The following is a 26,050-nucleotide window of genomic DNA, read 5'->3' as shown; positions in this document are numbered from 1 at the left end:
TGCGATATATGGCCTACCAAAGATCCACAAGCCTGATGTCTCGTTGCGTCCTATTGTGGACTTCACGCGTTCCCCTGTCGGAAGTTTTTGCACAGAGTTATCTCGCCACTCGTCGGCAGGAGCCCCACGCACATACGAAACACTTACGACTTTATAGAGAAGGTCCGAGACCTTGAAATCGACACGGGGGAGATCATGGTCTTGTTTGATGTAGGGTCCCTGTTTACAAGCGTGCCGATAGACCTTGCTGTGGATGTCTGCACCTCCGCCCTCGAAACTGACCGCACGCTACCAGAAAGGTCTCCCTTTGAAGTACAAGATTTGGCTAGACTTCTTCGCTTCTGCCTCTCAAACACTTACTTCACTTTTGAGCAAGTACCGTACAAGTAGGTTCACGGAGCCGCAATGGGGGCATCGATTTCGGTCACGGTGGCCAATTTGACAATGGAAAACCTCGACACTCGGGCACTAGCATCGTCCACGCGCCCCCCCAAAGATTTTCTGAGATACGTGGACGATTGCTTTTGTGTCTTGAAGAAAGAAACGCTGGACGCATTTAGCCTACACCTTAACAGTATGGAACCAGCAATACAGTTTACCGTTGAAGAAGAAGTCAATGGCCGCCTCCCATTCCTGGATGTACTGGTCTCCCGTGAAACGTCAGGACTAACCTTCAACGTATACCGAAAACCAACGCACACCGGCGACTACCTTCATTTCACTTCTGTTCACCCTGTTTCCCAAAAGCGTTCTGTGGTTGCCTCGCTCCTCCGTCGAAACGAAAGAATATGCACAAAAAAAGAAGATAGGTGTGCTGACACCTTGCGTATACGCCATGATTTGTCTGCTTGCGGCTACCCTGGACGTTTTATTGACTCAGTGGAACGACAGCTTGCACGCCCTGCGCTGCATCGAACCCCAGGCACCCGAAAGCAGGCATCGATTCCATATGTCCCAGGCGTTAGTGAAACGCTGGCACGCATACGATGTGCAGACTCGTGGTCAGTTGCTCCGCAGCCGCTGGTGACTGAGGGCCGGGGTTTTATGGAACTAATCATGAGAGGTTGTGGCCAATTACTGCACCAGGGTGGCCAACTCCCATTCTGGTGAGGGAGTGCATTGCCGGAGATGTTCATCGGCATCAGGTCGCACCCCAAACCTGTTTATGCAATTTCATTGACACGCGGAATGTATTTTTTCAATCCGGTGGGGAATTGCGCCGGGATTCGAACAACGATCCTCTTGCATGCGAGGCGGATGTTCTGCCTGTACGTGACTGCTGCAACCCATTGTTATATGCGATATATTATTAAAACCGGTATTGTTATAAGTGGATTTGACTGTATAACTGCCGGTGGGGGCATTCTTTTTCAAATTTCTTAGTTTTCAGTTTCTGGTATAAAATTTTCCTTCATGTCTGGACATATGTACAGTTCATGGATTATGATATTTAACTTGCTACTCCAGGTATGAGGGTCGCAGTAGTGTAATTTCGGCCACCTGCATGTGAACTGTCCTCTTCATTGAAAAGCAGCCATTCTTGGATTCAGCAGTTGAGCACCCTAACTGGCAAACTGAAAATAATGTACAGTCAATGACTGTTCTTTTGGGCGTGGTGGGACCTGGGAAATGGTCCAAATAATCCAACAGTCAGAAAAAATGTGAACTGGAAAAAAATCAATGTCCTGTGAAAAATCAGCTGTACAAATCGCCAACTTTGCTGCTGCCCATGTTTCATATATATGCCAATAATAGGGATTTTTAGCATAGTGCCTACGGCTACTGTGATCAGCTCTTGTGCATGCGCAATCTGAAACAGGTGCGCTGACTGGTACCAACACAGCAAGTGCATGCACCAAGCATGCAACTCGCACAAGGTGCAGAAGGCGGATCGTGCGGAGCTGTAACCACTATAGCCCTCCAGGTAGAATATCCCGGCCAGTCATGCTGTCATCATGTCGTCCCACTACACGACGTGACGCAGCTGCAGGTCATGCTCAGGCCGCAAACACAAGCCACGCAAAGCAATAACATTCAGCTTTCATGGTTAATGACAGTAGCAAAGACTGTGAGGTGGAACCCACGTAAAGCGAGTGGAATGAGAGCTTCTGTGAATGCATCGAATCCCCCCCTCCCTTTTCCCCATGGTGCAAACCATGGCAGGTGGAGCTTAAATTCTATTTTCAGTCTGGGCGCTCTTTGTAGGCAAGGTGGAGTGTTCTGATCTGCTTCGCCTAGCTTTCATTGCTGCGCAAAACCAGCTGTTTGTGATGCCCACTCGCGTCATGCTGAAAAAATGAGCCAATTAGTTCAAGAAATTGAACTTTTGGACACCATAAAAGTTCAAAAAAATCAGTCGAGAAAATGTACACATTTCTACAGGGTGTGTGACAGTTCCTGAATCAAGTTCCGAATTATTTGAGTGGAAAAAGTTGATTGGCTACTGTAATAATACTTGCTGGCAGGCTAGTTGATGCATATTTACTTGGAGGGATGTAGCACAAAGCAGATATCACACAGAAAGATAGGCAGGACAAGCACAACTTGAAGCAGTTAATTCACAGCGGACGGGAGTGAATATGAGGCAAAAGAATCAAGATGGAGAGGAGGAACCAAACATGCCCATCGAAGGGTAAGCTGTTCAGAGCACAGAAGCTAGCCACGCATGTCTGTGGTTTTTCGAAAAATTGCTGGGGCTCGGACAAAGAAATAGGATGCGGGAGAACACAGGGCAGGCGCAGACTTCAACTGAATTTTTATTGAAACTACATCTTTATATACATCGTCCTTGCACAGGTGCATTGATGGATCAGAAGCAGTGCCAAAAGCATTAGATAAACTATGTAGATATACGGGAGATATTTAAACAGGGGCATCGAGAAAATACATTTCCCTTCGGTACAGTTTGATAGAAGCGTCACTACTGCGATCAGCCCCTGTTATCCTGATATGGTAAGCCTCCAGGAGTTCTCTTGCCCTCACATCTTTACATAAGTTGGTAATTTGTACTTTACTAAGTAAGAATTGATGCGTTTGAATTGTGGTGCTGGCGGAGACTCTTGTACTGCCAGAAGATCAAATCAGTCTATATTGTCACGTACACGGTGACTAAGGATACCAATGATAGCAGGGGGTAGCCCAGACACAAGAACACAGCAGCACAGACGCAAACGTGCAAGCGACACTTTGTCGTCCTCTTCAACTTCGTCCTCCTTTCACACCTCAGTCATGCGCCATTTGGGCGTTTGACGAACCTTCGAGGAAGAAGCAAAGCAGTGCTTGAAGTCTAGCAGCAGTTGCTCTAAAGCCCGCCGTTTCTCCTTTGACAAGTGACAGTTAATGTCGATGTTGTCAAGAGATGGCTCGTTAGTTTCTACTGCCGTGGATGCAAAACAGACCGGATCGTGCGCAACATGGTCAGCAAAAGCGATAGCAGTCCCCGGGAACAAGTGTCGGTACTCATTAGAAAAATTTGTGACAAGGAGTGCAGCCCGGCCATTGTGAAACGACAATAAACTTCGGGGAGCGCAAATGCCATGAGCAAGCAGGAGTGTATGGTTCGCCTCCGCTACAGCATCACCGGTACGGAAATCGTCACAGGTAACTTCCACAAGAGCACTGCTTCGCGGCGGCAGCGAGACGCTCTCAGCGGAAACACGAAGTGCGTTATTGCAAGGACTGCTACTATCTTGTTCGGTAGATTGTCCCATCGAAAACGTGACGAGTCTATTTCGCAGGTCGATAACTGCTCCGTACTCCCGCAGAAAGTCAATGCCGAGGATAAGGTCACGGGAGCAGTCACTTAAAACAACGCAACTAACGACGAACGTACGTCCGTTAATCTGAATGCGAGCCGTGCACATCCCCTTTGGAGTAACTATATGACCGCCGGCGGTTCGAAGGCACACACCTGGCCAAGCAGTGAGCACCTTCCTCAAAACAGTCGCCATGCGACCACTCAAAATTGAATAATCGGCACCGGTGTCCACTAAAGCATTGACCGTAGTGCGACCGTCTAAAATAACCGGAATGTCCAGAGAAACGCTTTTTGCTTCCTTAGGTGACGGTACCAGCAGCTCGCGGTCGGATCGAAGCGGCGACGACGGGAGGTCTTCAACGCAGCGACTACCAGCAGCCTCGCCCCCGAAGGTCGCTGTTTTCAGTTTTCCCGACCAGGGCTAGACGAGCGGCCTTGGTCCTCTCGCGAGGAACCGTGAGTGAACGAGGAGGAGCGCTTTGGCGAAGGGGAGCGGGGCTGACGCTGCGAACGAGATGAACGCTGCTCCGCCAGGTACTCCTCAATAACTCGGGGTCGTTGACCAAACCAGGGAGGAGGCGAGTCGATGCGGAAGCCGTGGAGACCGAGGCGTCGATACGGACAATCCCGGTAGAGATGTCCTGGTTCACCGCAGTGGAAGCAAAGCGGACGGCGGTCAGGCGTGCGCCAAATGTCGGCTTTGCGTCGGGGCAGCGGGCGATTGTCGAAGTTCTGCACTGGCTGCACCGAGGGCAGCGGAACTGTAGGTGACGCGAGAATGGGCGGTGGTGAAGGGGGAGCCTGACTCTGCAGAACTTCCGCATATGTGGGACGATTGTCGGTCCCCGACAGCAATGGCGGGCTCGGAACTACAGGCGAAAGAGGGCTCTTGAGTGCCTGCCGCACCTCCTCCCGCACTATAGCAGAAACGGAAGATGGCGATTGCTGCAGAGGGCTCCAGAACTTGCTTAGTTCTTCGCGCACGACGCTGCGAATCAGTTCGCGCAATGCATCGGGATGCCGCTCTGAAGATGCAAATGATTCCGCGGTTGTGCGTGTATGAAAAGGTCGGTCATAAGCCACGGCATGTTGGTGTAGCACCTTTTCCATTGTGGTGGCCTCCGCAAGGAATCCGTTTACAGTCGAGGGTGGGTTTCGCACAAGGCCTGCGAACAACTGCTCTTTCAAACCCTGCATCAAGTGCCTGACCTTTTTGTCCTCGAACATGGCGGGATCGGCTCGCCTGAAGAGGCGCGTCATGTCCTCGACGTATGCTTGGACACTCTCATTCGGCCTTTCGATGCGAGAGTGAATGGCACGTTCTGCATGCTCGCGACGATCTGCGCTAGTGTAAGCCTCGAGCAGTTGACGACGGAATTCCCGCCACGAAGTTAAAGCTTGCTCTCGGTTCTCGTACCAGATACGGGCGCCGTCCTCAAGGCTGAAGTAGACGTTCCTTAGTTTGGTAGCATCGTCCCACTGGTTGAATGCAGCGACACGTTCAAACTGAAGGAACCAGTCCTCCACATCCTCAAAGAGGTCCCCATGGAAAGTCTTCGGTACCCGAGGGGCCTGCAAGGTGTAGTTACAGGCCGGTGCGAGGCCCGTCACCTGCTGCGCAGGGGCACTAGATGTCATGGCGGCGGGTGCTGGCTGAAACTCCGGAGACAGTCCCTGGAGCCGTCGACTGGAGCGATGCACGGGGGTGTCCAATGGTACAGGGCTGGCGCGACGTCTTGTAGATGGAGATTCTTGCATAGGCGATCGTTTTACCCAGCACCTCCACCAGAATGTCACGTACACGGTGACTAAGGATACCAATGATAGCAGGGGGTAGCCCAGACACAAGAACACAGCAGCACAGACGCAAACGTGCAAGCGACACTTTGTCGTCCTCTTCAACTTCGTCCTCCTTTCACACCTCAGTCATGCGCCACCTGGCAACGCTAGGTGGCAATATTGTCGACCTTAAACCCTGACTGCTCATTGGAGGGTCAAATTCTAAAGTTAAAGCTCAGCTACTTTGGTCATCTGATGAGAAGAGAGGAGTCGCTGAAGAAAGATTTGATGTTGGGAAAGGTTGAGGGTAACCGAAGAAGGGGTAGGCAGCGAACGCGATGATTAGATGGCATCCTCGAGGCACTGCAGATGAAGTTATGTGATGTTAGGAAGATAGTGAGAGACCGGAAAGCGTGGCATGACATGGTCTATAGGGTCACGAAGAGTCGGACAGGACTGAACGACTGAACTGAATTGAACTGAAGTAAGGGCCAGCAAGAATGGCTAAAACAGTGCTTAGGTAGATTGGAACCCCCGTTAATAGTAACTGATCTTTCGTGCTCGCCAAGCCGTACATCAATACAGCGACAAGTTTGCCCTATGTAGACTTTGCCGCAAGACAAGGGGATTTTGTAAACACAGCCAACTCGGCAATCAACATAGGGCTTGTTGTGATTCACCCCACAGCTGTTCCTGGTCCTGTTGGCACTCTGAAATTTTCACACATAGACCTTTCATTTTTCGGGATTATGAAAACACCAGTGGCCCACTGTGTTTGTTTGCCACCTTCTTTAAATTGTGAGAGGTTTTGTGGACATACGGAAGAACCACAGGCCTCACTTGCTCGATCCATTTCTGTGGAAAGTTTCTCCGATGCCTTTGACTGTTTCAAAATACTTTCTGCGACCGACATTATCACCATATCAGAAAATGGGCAGCTTTCAGCCTGCTCACCTGCATGACATTAGGGCATGATTTGTTCAGTGCACTGACAAGTGCCTGCTTCGCAATGGCCCTTTTAACTAATTTGGAGTGGCCGAGTTGAAAGGAAACAGTTCTTTTTTTTTTGTTCCAGGACTAAAAAGCCAGTAAACATGGTCAGGTAAAAAACACAAAGTGAGATCTAAAGACTGCAGACAGTTATGAACAGGGAGTTCATGTGTGAAGGTCAAGCCCAAAGAGGTGCGTCTAAAACAAGTTAACATTTCCGCGATAGCGTTGTCATGCATGAAATAATCCCATTTTTTTATTAAGACAAGAAAATCATCAGCATATCTAAAACCATGAGTTGCATAGTCATTGTCAAGTTCACAAGATATCATCATCATCATCAACCTGACTATACCCACTGCAGGGTGAAGGCCTCTCCCATATTTCTCCACTTAACCTGGTTTTGTGCTAGCTGCATCCACTTGACCCCTGCGAACTTCTTAATCTCATCAGCCCACCTAACTTTCTGCCGCCCCCTGCTACGCTTTCCTTCCCTTGGAACCCAGTTTGTTACCCTAAGCGACCATCGTTATCCTTTCTTCTCACAACATGTCCTGCCCATGCCCATTTCTTCTTCTTAATTTCCACTAGAATGTCAGTAACTTGAGTTATTTCTCTGACCCACTCTGAGCACTTCCTATCTCTTAATGTTACCCCTACCATTTTTCGTTCCATAGCCCTCTGAGTTGTCCTCAACTTAAGTAGAACCCTTTTGGTTAGCCTCCACGTTTCAGCCCCATAAGTGAGTACAGGTAAGATGCAACTGTTGTATACTTTCCTCCTGAGCGATACCGGTAAGCTGCTAGTCATAATCTGCGAGTGCTTGCCAAATGCGCTCCATCCCAATCTTATTTTTCTTGTTATTTCCTTTTCATGGTCCGGATCTGCTGTTACTACCTGTCCTAAGTAGACATATTCGCCTACTACTTCCAGTGCTTCGCTACCTAACGTAAATTGCTGTTCTTTCCCGAGGCTGTTGAACATTACCTTAGTCTTCTGCATATTGATTTTTAATCCCACCTTTCTACTTTTTCTGTCTAGGTCATCAATCATTATTTGCAGTTCATCCCCCGAGTTACTTAGCAAGGCAATGTCATCAGCCAATTGCAGATTGCTGAGGTATTCTCCATCTACCCTTATCCCTAACTGCTCCCATTCAAAGTCTCTGATTACTTCCTCTAAGCAAGCTGTGAATAGTACTGGGGAGATTGTGTCTCCTTGCCTAACACCTTTCTTTATGGGAATTTTGTTACTTTCTTTATGCAGAACTACGGTTGCTGTGCAGCCACTATATATATCTTCCAGCACTTTCACGTACGGCTCGTCTACCCCCTGATTTCGCAATGCCTGCATCACCTCCGAGGTTTCAACTGAGTCAAATGCTTTTTCGTAATCAATGAATGCTATGTATAAGGGCTGGTTATATTCCGAGCATTTTTCTATCTCCTGGTTAATGGTATGGATATGATCGATAATAGAGTACCGTTTCCGTAAACCTGCTTGATCCTTTGCTTGTGGTTCCGGTACCGTCGATGACACCAGGCACTGCGTATACAGGGTGGCCAGTTTTTTTAGCACGATATCCCCCCCGTCCTTTAACAAATCTGTAGTTAACTGATCCTCTCCAGCTGATTTCCCCTTTTTCATAGTTTCTAACGCTTTCTTGACCTCGTCCTTCGTCACTGGTGGGATGTCTGACTGTGTTTCCCTATCACCAATCTCAATACGGTCCTGACTACTTTGGCTACCGTAGAGATCTGTATAGAACTCCTCGGCTACTTTGACTATCTTGTCCATATTCGTGATGACGTTACCCGCCTTGTTTATCGCATACATCTGGTTTTTGCCTATGCCCAATTTCTTCTTTACCGCTTTAAAGCTTCCCCCATTCTTTACAGCATGCTCAATTTTCTCCATGTTATACTTTCTTATATCGGCCACCTTGCGCTTATTGATTAGCTTTGATATCTCGGCCAATTCTATCTAGTCTGTTGGATTGGAAGCTTTCATACTCTGGCGTTTCTTAATCAAATCTTTCATCTCCTTAGACAGCTTACTGGTATCCTCTCTAACTATCCTACCAACTACTTCTACAGCGCACTCAGTAATGATATCTCTGAAATTATTGTTCATTGCTTCATGGTAATGTTGCCATCCTCGGTTAGAGCTGAATATCTATTCTGTAGCGAGATCCTGAATTCTTCTGCCCTCCCCCTCACTGCTAATTCGTTGATGGGTTTCTTTTTTACTAATCTGTGGCGTTTCTTCAGATTTAGGCTAATTCGGGACCTCACCATCCTGTGGTCACTGCATCGCACTTTCCTGATTACCTCTACATCTTGCACAATGGCGGGGGTTGAACACATTATGAAGTCAATTTCATTTTTAGTCTCCCCGTTAGGACTTTTCCATGTCCATTTCCGGTTCTTCCGTTTGCTGAAGAAGGTATTCATGATTCGTAAGTTATTGCGCTCTGCAAACTCAACTAGTAACTCCCCCCCTGCTATTCCTAGAACCAATGCCATAGTCACCTACTGCCTTGTCTCCTGCCTGCTTTTTCCCTACCTTGGCATTGAAGTCACCCATTAGTGCATCTTTGCATCTTTCCTTTTGCATTGCCGATTCTACATCTTCGTAGAAGCTTTCAACTGCCTGGTCATCATAACTACCTGAAGTACTTAATATGATTGACTCAGAGGAAGGGAAAGGCACAGTATCTGTCACACTTGTTTCTGTTTCTATGGGCACCTGAACAGCCTGTAAGGAAAGGGAGGAAGGTGGTAGTGAAAGTGGAAAGGGAGAAAGAGAAGTTGGTAGTGGAGGGCTACAGAGTAATTTCGACCACCTAGAGATCTTTAACGTGCACTGACATCGCACAGCACATGGATGCCTTGTCATTTCGCCTCCATTGAAACCCGAGTACTCAGTATAATTGGTTTATAAGAAGGGAAATGCGCAGTATCGACCATTTTCCTCGGCAGGTGTGAGTACACCATCGCGTGGCATTAGTGTGGGATTTCAGATGGCCTAGCAAGGCTTTTGCCTTAATCACAGGTAGGGCGTGTGTGGAGAGTGAAAATGGAAAGAGGAGTCGAGGGCTACGGAGTAATTTCGACCTGCACTGACATGGCATAGCACATGAAGGCATCTTCGTTTCGCCTCCATCGAAACACGACGATCGGGTTCAAACCCAGGTACCCCTGGCACAATAGTCAGGCATCTTAACCACTGCACCACCGTGGCGGGGCCAGAGTATTTCAGGTTTTGGCGAAAAGAAGACACAGTATAGACTGTTTTTCTCGAATCGGAGCACGCAGTGCCACTTCTCCTCTCTGGTGATAGCAGCGGGGAGGAAAACATTTATTCTATATTTCCTTATCTTCCTGATTGGAGCCCTTAGTCCAGGGCTCTATGTGCCGCCTCAATCCTGCAGGCCCGCCAGAACAGCTGTCGCTGGTCTTGCGGGTTGGTGCTGATGAAACGGTCTCAGAAAGGAGTAAATGCATATCAGTCCATTGGCCACTGCAATCCTCTCGGCCCGCTCGATTAGCTGGCGTTGTTCAGTCAGCTCCGTGTGGGACCCAAGAGGAGAGGGCATTGTGTGGAGAAAGTGCACGCTCTGCGCAGCACAGAAAGCGTCTGTCTAAATGTGCTCAGCTGACGTGAGAGATGCGTTATCTTTACATTAAAGCCTTTTCATATTTTCTACGCTTTTTTACATACCCCACCCTTGTCCTTTCTTCTTTTCGCCATTTTCCTTCCTTCCTGACCGCTTTATTTCTGCCGGCTGCAGCTTAGCTGCTAATGCCACGGATAGAAAAATCTTTTTTTTACTCTGTTCTTCAAAATAACACGACAATAACAACCAAAAACAGATGATTAACAGAAGATGAAAAGATTCAGAGCAGTGGTATGTCATTGTACGCTGTTCCAGTTGCAACTCTTGCAATCAGGTGAAGACCAGCGGCCTTTGAAATTCAAGCACCAATGGAAGATGTTTTGCTTTGGCAGCCTTTCCTGCGAGTTCCGAACACTTTTTGTAGGGAAGGTACAGGAAAAACTGAATACCCGTGCAACAACGGTAGCCTTTGGGCGACAAGTGGACCAAATACTTTGCGGCAAAAAATTGCAATATGCCAGCCCATCTGGCGAAGATAAACTATTTCGGCGCAGGCCTCTCAGATTTATGAAAGTTTGAAAGAACATGTCCTACTTAAAGACAATGATGCTTAATAAATTGTTTGTCAACTTATTAATTAGTGAAACAGCGCTAAATAGGTATTTGTTTTTTTTAAACACTCATCTCTAAAGCTTTCGCTGCCAATAATAAATGTGAATGTGGTATAGGGACAGGGTGTTGACAGCGTGTGATCACTTGCTATGCTGTAGATTAGTAGCAAACTTGATCGCTGCACTGACGATGGTGCCAAATGGGGTCCCGTGGCAAATGAGGTGTCACTTTCAGGCTTCCTTTCAACTTGTGTGCCTGTGTCACGCGTGCTAGGAGCGTTAATGTTTTTTTGTTTCTTCTTTTTTTTTTTTGTTTTGGTGGCACTTTCCTTACCATGTCGCTCTCCCCGTGTGTCACGCATAGCAAAGGGTCGGCGGCTCTCACCATGGGGAAAGTGTTCCGCAGCACTAAGGCGTTCGCTGTAACCGATTGTCTAGGCTCATGGACGTTTGTTGTAGCTGAGACAGAGTGCCATGGCCCCAATGTATATTTTGATGGCCACAACTCATCATAAGTAAGAGTTGGGGCCATTGTAAGTGGACTCGACTGTAGTGATTTTCTGGTTCAAAGTGAACTTAAAATAAAAACTAGCAAGTGGAATAATTTCAAACCAGCTGAATGTTTTGAACACTTTTGACACTTGGAGAAGTTGAACAACATGATGGGCATTTTGGAATCGATGCATTTTTTGACACACTAGACTATAGGGATACGTTTTTGAGGCACTGCTCCTTGAGGGAGCAGGCAGGCGTTTGTTCTCCTCTTTGGGACACTGTTGCAGGGCTCGAATGCACTTCTGAACGGTCGTTCTGAGGAAGGCTGTGTGTCATGCGACATTTTTTTTTACCTTTTGCAGGTACCACTTGGGCTCGGTTGCATTTGGGTCGCTCATCCTGACCATAGTGCGGGTGATTCGGATTGTCCTCGAGTACATCGATGAGAAGCTCAAGAAGTATGACAATGAGTTCACCAAATGCCTCTTGAGGTGAGCTGCAACATTTCAAAGCTGTGGTCAACCCTCCTCTCTGCCATATCTCTTGAGCATATTTAAAGGTTCAGTGCATTTCTCTCAACGACTGTCAGGCTGTGTTGAATTCTGCAACAACAGTTTTCCTCAACAAGAAAATGAAAAGAGCATTGGCACGTTGGTCACACTTCCTTTAGCATTTTAGAAACGTGGCCATCTCTGTTTACAAGTGGCTTAATGTGATGGTGAAGGAGATGTCATATGGAAACAGAAAATTGAGGAAGGGTTCGTCGCAACCAATTGAAATGGGTGTGGCGGGGTCAGGCAGGTCCTGTGCTTGTTGAAAACACAACTTTTTCAGATAAAGTTTTGTTTTTGCGTGGTCAAGTTGACACCTTTTCATCTGTGCAATCATGTTTTTGCGACAATGAAATTCTCGTGAAAAGAGAAATTTTTTCATTCTCATTGACCTCGGTGGGATGCAGCTGTATAAGTACTATCCTTGCACATACCCAGTGGACAGTTTGTTGCCAGTCAGTCGAGGCCCTTTTGTTTCTTCTCTGGGTTGTCGCCCTTATAAACAGCATTATTGGGTGTTTTTTTAGGCTTCCACTGTGTAGTGTACTCTTGTGATGATTCCTCACAGGGTCTTGTTGATGGGAAGGAGTGGAAAGACACTCTCATTGCATACAGCAAATAGGGCCAGTCTGTCTCCCGCTAGTGGTGTGTGCGTTCCGCCTTTTCCTACACCCTTCTCAGGACACTGTGGTGGTCCACTAAGCTCAGCCCTTACAACCCTGTGACAACTGTTTCTAACGAGCTTGTTTAAATTATTGATTCAGAATGGTGCTGTAGTCCCATCAGTATCAGTTACATTAAAAAAAGCCCCTTTCGGTTTGAACGCGGAATACTTCAAAAATTTTTGGTCTCCTGCGAGTTCAAACTATCATGAGTTGCCCGCAGTTCCCATTCATCACCAGCAGACTGTAAAATTAAGCCGTTTTTGAGTTCCATTTTTTTTCTGGTTCAGGGGGAAAAAGATTAATGCTCTTTTCAGAGCGAAAAATTGCATGCTAATCAGTCTTTTGAACACTTATTTTATAAGTAGGCTTTCTTGTGCTATTCTTGTGACTAGAGATAAATTGCTAAGTGCTTTGATTTTGCTATTATAGGGGTTACTCTTGAAAAACTTACTGCACGGGGGGCTAGGTTGCCTTCTAGCCCCAGCGTGTCCGAGCTGTGACCCTCAACCCGTGGTGCAAGAAGTCGCCACTACGTAGGGTTTGGGCCAGCATGCCAAAATACAGCACTCAAATACACAGCGAGCAAACATCCCACTCGTGTTCGGTGGTGAAATAAACAGCCATCAATAGGAAGAAGCAGACGCTCACCACGCGTGGCTTTGTGCTCATGGCCCGCAGCAGTCAGTGCATACGAGGACTGAGCGATGAAGGTGATGTCGGCGGTGGAAAATCTGAACAGCGTGCGCAATAACCTACGGTAAAGCCCGAGAGAATCGCAAGAGGTCCGTTCATCTCTGACTGTGGAGAGGAGGTCTCCGGGTTACGCTGGGAGGAAAAAGGGAAACCCACGGAGACTGGGAGGCAGTGGGGAGGGACCAGTGTGCCCTTCCTGTCACAATCCCCCTTACAGCGCGCGTAAAAATCACGTGATAATTACAAATGGCCGTTATAATGGGTCAGGGAATTCATGTGTATCCCCACACTGTGAAACGTAAAAAGTACATATTATAAAATGCCAAATTTTACTCGAAAACAAAGATCCTTGCATGTATGTACTACTGCATCACATCAAGTAAACAGCTTTTGGAATGGCGCTTGACTTGAGCAAAGTTTTGTGCAATAAAATTTAACTGGAAAATTTATTTCACTATGGCAGAAAACACCATTTTTACTTCATCTGATTCCTTGACCTTGAAGGGGGCATCTGTTAAAGGAATAAGGTGTGATACCTTAGTTGTGCATATCTGGGGTAAAGGGGATTCTTTTGGTTGGGCTGAGTGCTTGCACTTGGCCCCTTGGTGAAGGCAACGTGCCACTTTGCCTTTCTTGTAAAGCAGTTGTTTTTTCCAATCTTCTTTCTTGAAACATTTCTTGTCTCGTTCTCTCTTATTGGCTTTTATCCTTCTCCCTCGCAGTGAGGGCTAACCTTGTGCGACTGACCACCTTGCGTTATGCTGGGAGGTGGCCGGCGGTTACGAGGGTAGCGAGGCGGTGGTTTGGGGTCGAGGCTAGGTGTGGGCGGGGAGAGAGGAAGATGGTGTTGGGACAAGGGGATAAGCCTGTGTGATCTGTGGTGTAGCGTGGTGCAGTGTTTGAGCAGAGCCGTTGGTCAGCGGAGCGGACTTATAAGTGTGGGACTGACGTGTTGCGACACTGACATATTTTTCGTTTGAAGCAATAAACGTAGTTTTAACCCCTAAAATCTGACAAATTGGGGGCTCGTCCTAAGCGTCAACATGGACAGCGGTGCGGGACAAGGCGACGTTTCGCAGGCACCGCGTCCAGTTGTGGCTCGCAGTGTAATCCAGGACCTGCTGTCGCAGACCGACAGTTCAGCCTTGGCGCGGAAGTGAATCGCAGGGGATGTTCAAACTCTGCTCCTCCAGACACCGATGGACTCCAGCCATTGCTCCAGCCTAGTAGGCCAGGCGGCACAGCTAGGCCTACATCCGACCGACGTGGCGGTAGTGTCACCTGTGCCTTGGAGACCCAGCAGCGCGTACTCGATGGGGCCAAAGTTTTCGGGCTACGAAGACCACTGAATGCCGGATAAATTCTTGCAGTGGTTAGAGGAGTTTTGTGACATTTCTGGTATCGCAGAAGAATAGCGCCTGCATTGAGTGGTTCCTTGGAATGCAGTGTAAAACTGTTGCTGCACTTCACAGGCAAGTTTAATACCTGGGCACCTGAATGCGGAGCTGCAGCGGCGTAGCCAGTATCTAAAGATGAAAAGTTTGTACAGCCAGGAAACTCATGCAGTTCCAAGATCCAGCGGAAAACATGAAGGACCTGCGCGATATGGCGGTGGGAACATTGATGGAGAAGGCGTGGAGCCGTCTCAACCCCCTCCTCGAAGTGACCAAGTGGCCCAAAATTTAGCTTTTGACGACCACATTTCAGCAGCTCACGGACAAAGCAGCCAGAGCTCTTTAAATGTCCCTGTGTGGCCTTTGCTCTCATCAGCTTTGCAAACTACCCATTTCGTAAGCATGCCTGCTGGCGTGGAAAAGTGGGCAATGCAAGTGGCATAGGTGATGTTACAAATTGGGCCACATGGTCTCCCAGCGGCGGCATCCACCAAGTAGCACGCCCGAGGCACCTCGACTGAACTCGCAGCAACAACTCGGCCATCATTGTGTTACGAGGCAGTCAAGAGTTGCTTTCAATGCAACTGGGCATACTGGAGCCAACTGGCCAGGAAACGCTCAGGTGTAGAGGCTACTCCAGCCGGCACCTGCGCCGCAGCGCTGCAAGTGGCAGCTACGGCTGGAAGGAAAGAGCCCCTGTTTGAAATAGCGGTTGGTATTCTTCACACTCCTTGATACCGGATCAAGAGTAAGCCTTTTTTGTGACTCTGGTATGGCAGCAGCAGAGTTAGCAGAGGCCATTCCTGGAGAAGAATTTCATTCCCTCCGTCAAGCAACAGGGTGGACTGGCACAACTCAATCGGTGCTATGCAGGATTTGTTGGGCAGGGGCCAGAGCAATGCTTCTTGCTCATGCAGAGACTGTGTAGGGATGTGGTTCTAGGAAGATGTCACTTCCTCGTAGCATCAGACATGTGTATCCGTATGGGCCATGGTAGGTGGACAGTTGGCACAGACCCTTATTCTCTCGTCAAGTTTGTGCGTCTGCCAGTGACTGGGCCTACACAGTCGGCCGACAACGTGTGTGCCCTGGACATCCTCGTTCAAGAGCCAGTGCCACAGCACACCGAGAGCAGAGTGAGCAGCCTGAGGACTTGGGCAGGCATGTGTTAACTTGGATGATTTTAAGGCCATCTTTTGTCAAAGCCAGGACTCACCATGGAGCACAAGATTGTGACTGAAGACAACGTACCAACACGTTGCAAGCTCTGCCCAGTGAATGCCAAGAAAAGATATGGATGAGTGCCTTCAAGAGCTGCTCAGCGAGGGACTTATGGAACCCAACACAAGCCCAAAAAATCTGGTGGATAACGCAATCGGCTACACAAGTCTGAAGTCAAGGGTACCAGTGTACCCTATGCCAAGAACAGACTGGCCCAGTCAGGAAGAGTGGTTTACCAGCCTCGATTTGTGGCTTTATCCAGACTCGGGTTGCTCTGGAGGACATTCCCAAGACCGCATGCTTTCAGGGCTCATTCCATTTGGTCTTGGGCTCATTCCATTTGGTCTTTCCTTCCAAATGTTCATCTGCTCAGAGTCCTTCGCACATTGAGAGTGGATTCAAGCGGCTGGCCTCACCCAGTTCAGCTCTGCACCCTGAAGTTTATCCCCTGGCTGCCCAGAAAAAGTGCAGGCAGTTTTTCCCACCTGCAGAACACTATTTCTGCCGAATTTCTCTGTCAGAAGGATACGCCATGGGGCCCAGCTTTCTGTGGGTATTTAGCCTTTTATCGTTGAGAGTGATGCTAGTGGAGTTGATTGTTCATCAGCTGGCCGTTATCTGCTGCTATACTGTGCAGGAGTGCCTGGCTGTAGTGGGGGCTCTCGACAAAAGTCTTGTAATTTACAGAGTTCCAAGTTCATTGTGACCATGCTTCACTCGCATGGATGTTTCACACCGAGTAAGAAGATGGGTTCTTTGGCTCCAGGGTTTCAACTGCACTATTAAACACTGGAGAAGCAAGGCTAACATACCAGCAGATACGTTAAGTCACTTTCCTGGGCCAGAAAATCACCACATATTGCCATCAGTGGCTTCTTCCCCATGGTAGTGGCAGAGCCCGACAGTTTTATTGATTTTGAAGAGACAGTAGCTGTACAGGAGTCTGCTTCCTTCAGGCACTGGCAGCAGAACAGATGCTGAGGGACATCTTCGGCTACAGAAACTGTCTCCCCAAAGACTAGTAAAAGCAGACGAAAGTGAGGTTGACACACATGGCAATGTGAGGGCACTCCAAACAGAAGCCTACATTAAACCTACAAATGCATACAGTACTTTTGGCAGGGTGTGGAAGCACGTGATGCACCACTGGGGCAAACGATGTAGAGGCTGCAGCAGGGCATCATGGAGTACCGTGATTGGGACAGGCTTCTCCTGGAGATCGCCTTTGCCATGCACACCAGCTTACCTCTGCTTTGGAAGAGAGCTGCATACCACGTGGGCATTGTTGCCAGGAAGTCCATCCACCCACAAATATCAAGTCTCAAAAACCCTTCAAGATGTGTGGCGATATGAGGGGGGCGGTCTTCAGCCCCGCTCCTACTCCGCAGGTGCAACGTCCTCGCTAGCGACCCGCGGAGGGGAACAAAGGGGACAAAGGATGGGGAAGACACATAGTTAATACTCCAATGCTATTTATTGCACTTGCAAATAATACAGAGCATGCCGGCTAGCTATACATCAACAAGGTTTTCCTTGGAAGGGCAAGGCTACATAAGAAGGGCTTTTGACTCACCGGCTGGGGAATGGGGGTGCGATTTCGCGGCGGACATTTGAATGCGCTGTGAATATGGCGGCCGGGATCTCCCGTGCGCGCCGCATTCTTCGGATGAAGCCATACCACGGCGTTTGCCGCGGGAGGCAGCGAAAGTGTGCGGTATTTACCGGTCGCTTTGCCGTTGGGAACCAGAAGATGGGCGGTCGGGCACGACGGGTCCTCCCGTGTGCGCATCGTACTCCGTGCCCGCTATCCCCTGGCATTTGCCGGGAGAGGCGGCGGGAGACGACCGCTCTCGTTGCCGGCTGGATCCAGAAGCTCCATCTCGTCTTCTCGCGGGAACCCGCGTAGACGTCTTGGTGGCGCACCCATCACTGGTCTCCTTCCCCCAAGGGGAGGTATTTACCTCCCTCCCAGCCGGCGCTGCCATGAAGCTCGTTGGGGTGGTGGTGGTCGGTCGCGGCGAAGGGGGAGGAAACTGGTTTTCCACAGATGCTTCGTTTGCGATCTCCAAGTAAAGGAAGTGCCAGAGAGACAGTACAACAAAGGATGCCAGCCCTACGAGTTTCAAGTGGGGGACTTGGTCCTCTGTGACTGCCACACCCTCAGCAATGCCCTTGGTATTGCAAATAAACTAGCGCCGCAACGGACCATTTATGATATCAGCCGGAGTGCGACCTAACTAGTACAAGCTTAGAGATCCCCAGACAGTGCAGGAAAACTAATGTGAATCAGCTCACACCATACTATTCAGGTTGATAATGCACACATGTTAAGGGGGGGAGGATGTGAGGTGGCCGGCGGTTACGAGGGTAGCGAGGAGTTGGTTTGGGATCAAGGCTAGATGTGCGCGGGGAGAGAGGAAGATGGCGTCGAGACAAGGGGATAAGCGTGTGTGATCTGTGGTGTTTGAGCTGAGGGTCAGTGGACTTATGAGTGTGGGACTGACGTGTTGCGGCACTGACTTATTTTTTAACCCCTAAAACCTGACAATGCTATATTTATTTAGAGTTGGGGTGTACAGCTGGCGTGGGCAGGACTTCCTGTCTATCCCCTTGATAGGCATCTTGGTGGGTGGCTGGCACCACTGCAGAACAGAATAGTACATGTTTAATGACGGCTTATCTTCCACACTCTAATTTGCACCAAAAAAGAGAGCAGACCATGTCTAATTCTTCAATAAGAATCCTGGCAGCTTTCCACAATTCTACATTGTTCACAGTGAACATGCTGAAAAGACAGTCTAATCTTGACAAATGCCATATACAAAACCAATGATGGCGACCTTCTTTTGTGAATGTTGTGCTCAAGTAAAATTAGTCCACTATTTGAACACGAAGTTATTTCTGAAGACGATCTTGGATCTGAAGGACTTTTGGAGGGCTTAAGAGGTCAAAATGGAGGTGATAATAAGGAGATAACTATAAAGCACATTGTCCTGGCATTTGCATCAATCATGCTCTCAGAAATAGGTTACATTAATGTTATGAGCGTGTGTGAATGGCCGGGTGGCTACCCATGAAGGCTATCATTCTTGCGAAAAGCGACACAACGCACTGAGCCGGACTGTCGTTTATTCTACAGGCATGGCGCAACATAAAACGATCACTGCCGTGGGGGCGCTGTGTGAAGGCCAACTATGTGAGAAAAAAGTTTCATCTCTGACATTACATACCAAAGCCACGATGCTGCTTTAAGTGGCAATGGTATGGCTGAGTTGCTGAGGCAGTGCAAAAAAGACACACAACAACACGAACACTGACTTTCAACTGAATACAGTCGAACCCGGATATATCGAACTCGAAGGGGATCGCGAAAAAGTTCGATATATCGATAATTCGATATACAGAAATTGGCTTGTGACGGCACTTACGATGCGAAAAAATGATACCGTACGTATTTGCCGCATAATCAACCCACTCGCATAATGAACCCTCTCTCCACTTTTGCGCCCGAGAATTTGAAAAAAAAATGCTTTAAGGCCAGCTCGCTCACATGCAAGCATTTGAGCGATCTCAGCGACGAGCGGCAGCGACAGAGCGAAAAATTTCCAACTTGTTGGAACTGCGTCCCGCTCGCCGCTCGAGCCACCGCGGCAGCTCAAAACAAGGTTTCTGTGTTGCTGCAGCAGAAAATCGCGAGCGTTTTCGCTTGCATGTGGATGGCGCGCGTCACTCCGTTTTGGTCGTCGTATCCACAGCTCATTTCTTGGCAGCGTGCCAAGATGTTGCGCAGCGATAACGTCAGGGTGCGTTTATCTTTTTATAGCTCCTCCGGTGGCGGGGAGCGAACTTGGCAGAGTGCCCGTGATAGATTGATTGCACAAGCCTGGTTCGATTTATCACGCCGCGCTTGGGAGGGGCGTCATGATCGCAGCAGCTGACGGCGTGCTTCCGTTATTCATACATGCAAAGATAAACGGCTCCCGCCAAAAAAAAAGAAAGCCTGCCGCTTCTTAACGTCCGCAGCCGCCATATCTTACGCTACATCGCGCGTACAGCACAACGATAAGAAAGAATGACTCGCAAAAAAAAACAAACAAAAAAATAAACAGAGAGCTGCCGCTTCTTAACGTCCGCAGGCGCCATAACCACGTCAGCCGCCGCGCGCAGAGGGTTCGCAACACACGGTGGAGAAAGCGTCCCACGTCTGTCTGAAAACGGGCTGAGCTGGCTTGGCGCATGCGTAGCGCGTGCTGAAAGAGAGAGCTCGGCAAAAGAATGGGCACACCCACGCACATGGCTTGCAAACGTCATGTGTTGGCGCGCGCCTTTGGGGAATGGGCGCGGCGCTGTCCAGAACTGTCCCCTCTCATTCCTTCCGCGCGTGGCTCGAAAACGTCACGCGGCAAACGGCGAAGAGTGATGCGATCGTCTTTGGAGAAGGCACACTTTCCAGTGCGTAGTGCGGAGTTTGATATATCAAGCGACCGGCGAAATTGAGTTCGATATATGACGCGGCTTTCCTATACTTTTACATGGGGTTTTACCAAAATTCGATATATCCGGGTTCAATATAACCGGGTTGGACTGTATTTATCACAAATGACATTTATACATAGTCCCGCCAAAATACACACAAAAACCTGCATACCCTATCTTAATCTTCAGGCAACGGCTTCTCAAGAAAGGCAAATTCACGGTTAGATTAAGCTAGGGTAAGTAGGTTTTGGTGTGTATTTTGACGGGACTATGTATAAGTGTCGTTTGCGATAACAAATCTTCAGTTGAAAGTCAGCGTTCATGTGGTTGTGTGTGTAAAAGTCCTCTTCTTTTTCGCGTTGTTAAAAAATGGATAACAACCAATTCGGCCGGCTTTCTGTTCTTCTTAATGACATATGCCAGCTGTGCTTCCCACGGACCTGAATCTGACAAATGTGAACTACACCTGTGAGGGCAGGCATCCTGTGTACTAATGGGCACACATGGAGTTACAGAAATTGTGACAAAGCCAAGGATAACATAACCTCTCATTGTTGCTGTTCTGGTGCTATTGGGCACCCAGGTCAGGCACCAGGCCTCGATGGCACCTACAAACCAACCCCAAGGTCTCTCCTGACATGCATTCTGCATCCAGTGATGATACGGTGGGCTCAATTTAAAGTCGTCCTAAGCCTCATCGATAGTTCGTGGACACGCATTTTACACACAAAAGTAAATGCAGCCGAAACATGGCATCATTGGAAAGTCACACGACACAGTTACATTGTAAGCAGCACGCGTGTCACTCGTCATGTGATAAACAAAAAGCACTTGCTATCCTAGAAGGCCTCAATGAACTGCTGCTCTCTGTGTGTGCTTCAGCGCTCGTTTGTGTACTTCGTTCGTCCTCGTCCTTTTTGCACTGTTTACCCTCAATGGATTACCAACTTGCCCAAGCATCTGTTTTAGCTGATTTCTGGAATCATTGTGAACCAAATGTTTTGTTATATTTTATTGTTATATTATACTTTCCAGCAGGGTTTGACCACATTTTTGTATTCTCAAAAGTGCTCCATGTCGTGAGCAGCATGGTTGGTGCTGCAGGGGAAGGATCCTGCTGGTTGTCAGACCGTGTCTTGTTTCCAGGTGCTGCAAGTGCTGCTTCTGGTGCCTCGAGAAGTTCCTTAAGTTCTTGAACAAGAACGCCTACATCATGGTAAGGCTTGGGTGAAATGGCTGCAGATATTGCTGCACATTACTCCTGCTGCAGAGTGATAATGCTGTTCAAAGGATATGACATTGACTTTTTCTTGCAGCAAAGTTCATTCAGATCTAAAGGAAGTTGAACATCACTTATTGAATGGCCCCCACTAAAACCTCCGTCCAAAGAATGTAATGTGCTGTATACAGCTAAACCTCTATGTAACCAACCTCAGTGCCGCAAATTCTTCAATGTAACAAAGTTTTCCAATTACCCCGTTGCAGTGCGTGTATTTGGAAACTTCCATGTAAAGAAGATGTCGCAGCGGTTCACCTTGATATAACAAACTCATGGCGCCGACTGTCTCTTAGCTAGTGCTGAATTACTGGAAATTTGGCAGAACCCTGCAAGTTTCAGGTTGCTAAAACACAAACTGAAGTGAGCGGAACGTCTGCTATAGCAGTTGATGAAGCGCCAATGCTGGATCTAGTTGGCAGACTCGGCTGCTTTTGCTTTCACTACAGTAGTTAATTCTTAAAAGAGCGGCAGAAAATAATAGAACAACGAAAGAATACACGTGTTCATCGCTGCCAGACTGTTTCCTGGGGCTACGGTAGTATTCGAGTGGGAAAATGCATGAAGACTCGGGGCAGCTCGACACTGGCGTAAATGCTCTTCCCCAGACCGATTCTTTTTCCAGCCCCCTTGGCCACCATGGAGGCTGCCGCCGTGTCGAGCTATCAGCGCCATCGCAAAACAGTTGACTGCTTCTATAACCTAAATAATTATGATTTATTGTAAACACTTTCAAGCCGGCTTCCCTGAGAATCAATTCTTAATCTTATTTTCATTCTACATTGTCCTTTTGCGTCTTGATGTCAAAACTGCACATAACAAAAACCTGGATGTAACAAAAAAGCACATTTTACAGTTTCGTTATAACCATGTTTGACTGCGTCTGTAAAAGTGAAACACTACGACAAGCAAAAAAAGTTTTTTGCTTTATTTCAGTTGTCGCTGAAAAAATGGGGCTCTGAAGAGGTCGTCATTTCCATTGAGCACATTAGATAGTCCACTTTTTTTCATTCCACAATGTTTTCAGCTAGAATACACTCACAGGCCTCTTTATTCTTCAGTACTTGCCATCCACTTACAACTTGTGCTTCTGTTAATGATGCATAATAACACTGTGGGATCATATGCTCGCAAGGCTTGTAGCGCTAAACACAAACATTCTGCTCGTCCTTTGTGTTTCTTTGTCGCGCTAAAGCATTTTGAGCAAGTCAGTCACCCTGTGGTATTTGCCACTAAATAATTGATACAGTAGAGCCCACTACAGTAAAGTGAAACTCAAGTCGTCTTTCTTAGATGACTTTTTCAGTAAAGACATCGTCTTAGTTTGTCTTCCATAGGTGACTGTGCATTTTTTTCTCCTTTGTAGTAAAGACATTTTTGAAAAATCAGGTATAGTAAAGTTTATCTGGCCATGGGGATGTACTTCCCATGAAATGACATCACTGGATGCATGCTACCTAGGATAGCGAGACAAATTTTTCTATAAAAAAGAAGAAAACCATCCGGTTCACCAACACTGAGGAGAAGCCAGTGAGGGAAAGCGTGCTGCGGCACTTGGGCATACAGCGGGAGAAACGGCTGAGCAGCGCTGTGCAGCGCAAAGCATGAGGCAGTGAGAAGGGGAGGTACGGCATGTGTGGTCGCGCTCACCTTGGAAGAAACCGCCCTGTTCAGGCAGTTCACATGAAATCGCTCGCAGTTGTATTCTATGTTGCATTCATGATAAAGAGGTACTTCCACGAGATGTAAACACAAAATGTTATAACTGAAAATAGAAAATTACACAAAGAGACAATACAAGCGGGATGGAAGATATTTTAGAGTGCTGCTTTTAAAAACCAGCAAGACATGTTTGTAAGTAGCCATTTAATTGCCAGACAGCATCAGAAGTTCTTCTAAACTTCATGTCATCACCGACAACTGATACAGTAGAACGTTTAAAATAAAAGTAAGAGCTGGGACAAATTGAAGAACGACAGTAGTGGGTAATTGAACATGTTTATTGCAGCACTAGCGCTTGAAAAAATCAGAGTTGCCTTCTGCATTTTCTCGCGCCCAGTGAGAACAACACGCTTTTCAAGTACTTGCAGTGCCGTATGACTCTCGCGAACATAATGCCGCTACAGTTGACTCAAAGGTTCTTCTGTTTGCATAGACACACTCGGCCACAGTCTGGTCAATGGTCAAAAGCTCTGAGGTGGCAACGGCATCGTCAACAGAAACGTAATCGCTGTACATGAACCCATTGGTGCCAGCAGACTACATGGCCGTGTCAAGTTTGTGTCCCTCACAGTTCCAGAGTCTGCTGCATCGCTACAAGACCACTTGTTGTGTTGGCCGGAAGGTACACCACCTTGGCGTTGCGAAATGACGTGGTATCCTTTGGATGCGTGGAGCAGTTGTTAAAAGACAGCCCATCTTTGAATCCATGTATGACTGAAATTCTTCAAAAATTGCGCATATCATCCACGTCACAGTTATTTTTGTAGTGCCAGGGCAGGTACCGGATGCTATGAGGGTTGTGAAATTTTACGATAATCTACTGCATCATTATCTCGGAGCCGTCAGAGTTGCAACACAACAATATGGTGAGGCATTCCTTGCTGCATTTCTTGCCATGGCAATCCTCGCCATTAAGGCTCAGCGTCTTCGATGACTGGACCTTGAAAAAGAGGCCTGCTTCATCGGGACTGAAAATATCTCTAGGCTCGGGTGAAGTAAGACTGCAAACTGCACCGGAGATGAGCTCCCACAGATATAGCGAGCTTGGATATATAAAAATCTTATCGTGCTTATATGAAAGTAGCAATTATTAAGTTTTCCATCAATGCTTGAAGTAAGCATGTTCACAAGCATATACACCTTCCCTACCTGCACACTGAACTCATTATGCAGACATTAATAGCCACACCAGGATCCTACGAAAATGACCTGGCAGCATCTACTGACGGCGCTAGAATGAGTTGGTGAGCCCTACAACTCACAGCTGCTCTAGTCTCCCAGAAAGAAACAACAAGAAAAACGGCGGCGTACACACTGATGTGCACCATACGTCTATTTTTCCCACTAATAAACCACAGCTCTGCTTCCCCGCAGATTGCTTGGACAGAGGACACCCGCACCAAAGCGGTGGTGTTTGAAAACCAGTTGGCATTCTTACACAAGCTGCACAGAAGCTGTCCGCACTGCCCACCGATGTGTCCCGAAGGCCAAAAAAGGCCTAGTGGTGCCATTTGTTGGACGCAGCGGAACTGCTCTCTGTAAAGGCTCTATAGTAAAGTCTCTGGTGTAGTAAAGTTTTTGGCGGTCCTAGTGACTATAAAGGAGTTGCACTTTAATATTTGTTGGTCACTCGTTTTGATTTCTGCTTCTTCACTAACTGTAATTCTGGCTTTCGAAGCAGGCTTGGTTTTTGGTTAATCAAAGTGACCAAGGACCCATTATATGTTGCAGTTTTTTTCATCTCGCGTGAAATATGCAACTCCAACGTCATAGCCATTGCTTAATTGAAACTGATTATATCGTAGTTTTTTCATCCCTCACATGATCTGTGTACAGATATCACTCTCTTCTTGAACAAAATGAACCAAGAAATTTGATTACAAATTAATTAACGGTCGTAGGTAAATTACCACACCCATGTTCCATAACACATCATTGCAAAGAATAACACATGCAGCCAAAAGTTAAAACGTCCAAGGGACTCGTGTTAGGCCACCTGCGGTAACAGGCAAGTTCATCTCCAGCTATTGAAAAGATGCCTTTGAAATTATCAAGGGCCAGCATCATTGATAGTGTCACTCAATGTTTTAATGATCTACCTTTTCTTGGACACAAATGTGAATGCATTCTTGCATTTTGGCATCGTCTTGTGCTTGAAGATGATGAAGGGCGGTAGTTTACGCCCGTTACCACACAGCCTGTTATTCAAAATCCCTTTCTTGCTCACTGCAGTGTTGGGCAGAACATCAGATGTCAATGATGTTCACCGTTTTTTACCTGGGACATGTTGAAGCTTTTTTTAGCACAATAATGAAGGAGTAAAATGATGCCACCTCAGGTGGTTTTCATCTCAGACCATGCTCGAATGGAGGACCTCTCGAACATCATCATCATCAGCCTGACTATACCCACTGCAGGGCGAAGGCCTCTCCCATATTTCTCCACTTAACCCGGTCCTGTGCTAGCTGCATCCACTTGACCCCTGCGAACTTCTTAATCTCATCCGCCCACCTAACTTTCTGCCGCCCCCTGCTGCGCTTTCCTTCCCTTGGAATCCAGTTTGTTACCCTAAGCGACCATCGGTTATCCTCTCTTCGCACTACATGTCCTGCCCATGTCCATTTCTTCTTCTTAATTTCCACTAGAATGTCGGTAACTTGAGTTATTTCTCTGACCCACTCTGCACGCTTCCTATCTCTTAATGTTACCCCTACCATTCTTATTCCATAGCCCTCTGGGTTGTCCTCAACTTAAGTAGAACTCTCTTGGTTAGCCTCCACGTTTCAGCCCCATAGGTGAGT

General features: G+C 47.6%; 1 protein-coding gene across 3 annotated transcripts in view; it reads left to right on the top strand.

Moving 5' to 3' along the window:
- The window catches only part of Ctl2 (Choline transporter-like 2), a 353,598-nt gene that overhangs the window by 308,687 nt on the left and 18,861 nt on the right, over nucleotides 1–26,050 (top strand). For all 3 annotated transcript variants that reach the window (XM_084575765.1, XM_084575780.1, XM_084575773.1), the window contains 2 exons: nucleotides 11,614–11,742; nucleotides 21,398–21,467. In XM_084575765.1, the coding sequence (XP_084431891.1) occupies nucleotides 11,614–11,742; nucleotides 21,398–21,467 (199 nt within the window). The remainder of the gene's footprint in view (nucleotides 1–11,613; nucleotides 11,743–21,397; nucleotides 21,468–26,050) is intronic.

This window comes from Amblyomma maculatum, chromosome 1 (assembly GCF_055883805.1).
Source record: "Amblyomma maculatum isolate TAMU_Amacu chromosome 1, ASM5588380v1, whole genome shotgun sequence".
Classification (NCBI taxonomy): Eukaryota; Metazoa; Arthropoda; class Arachnida; order Ixodida; family Ixodidae; genus Amblyomma; species Amblyomma maculatum.
This window is presented reverse-complemented; position numbering and strand designations above follow the sequence as displayed.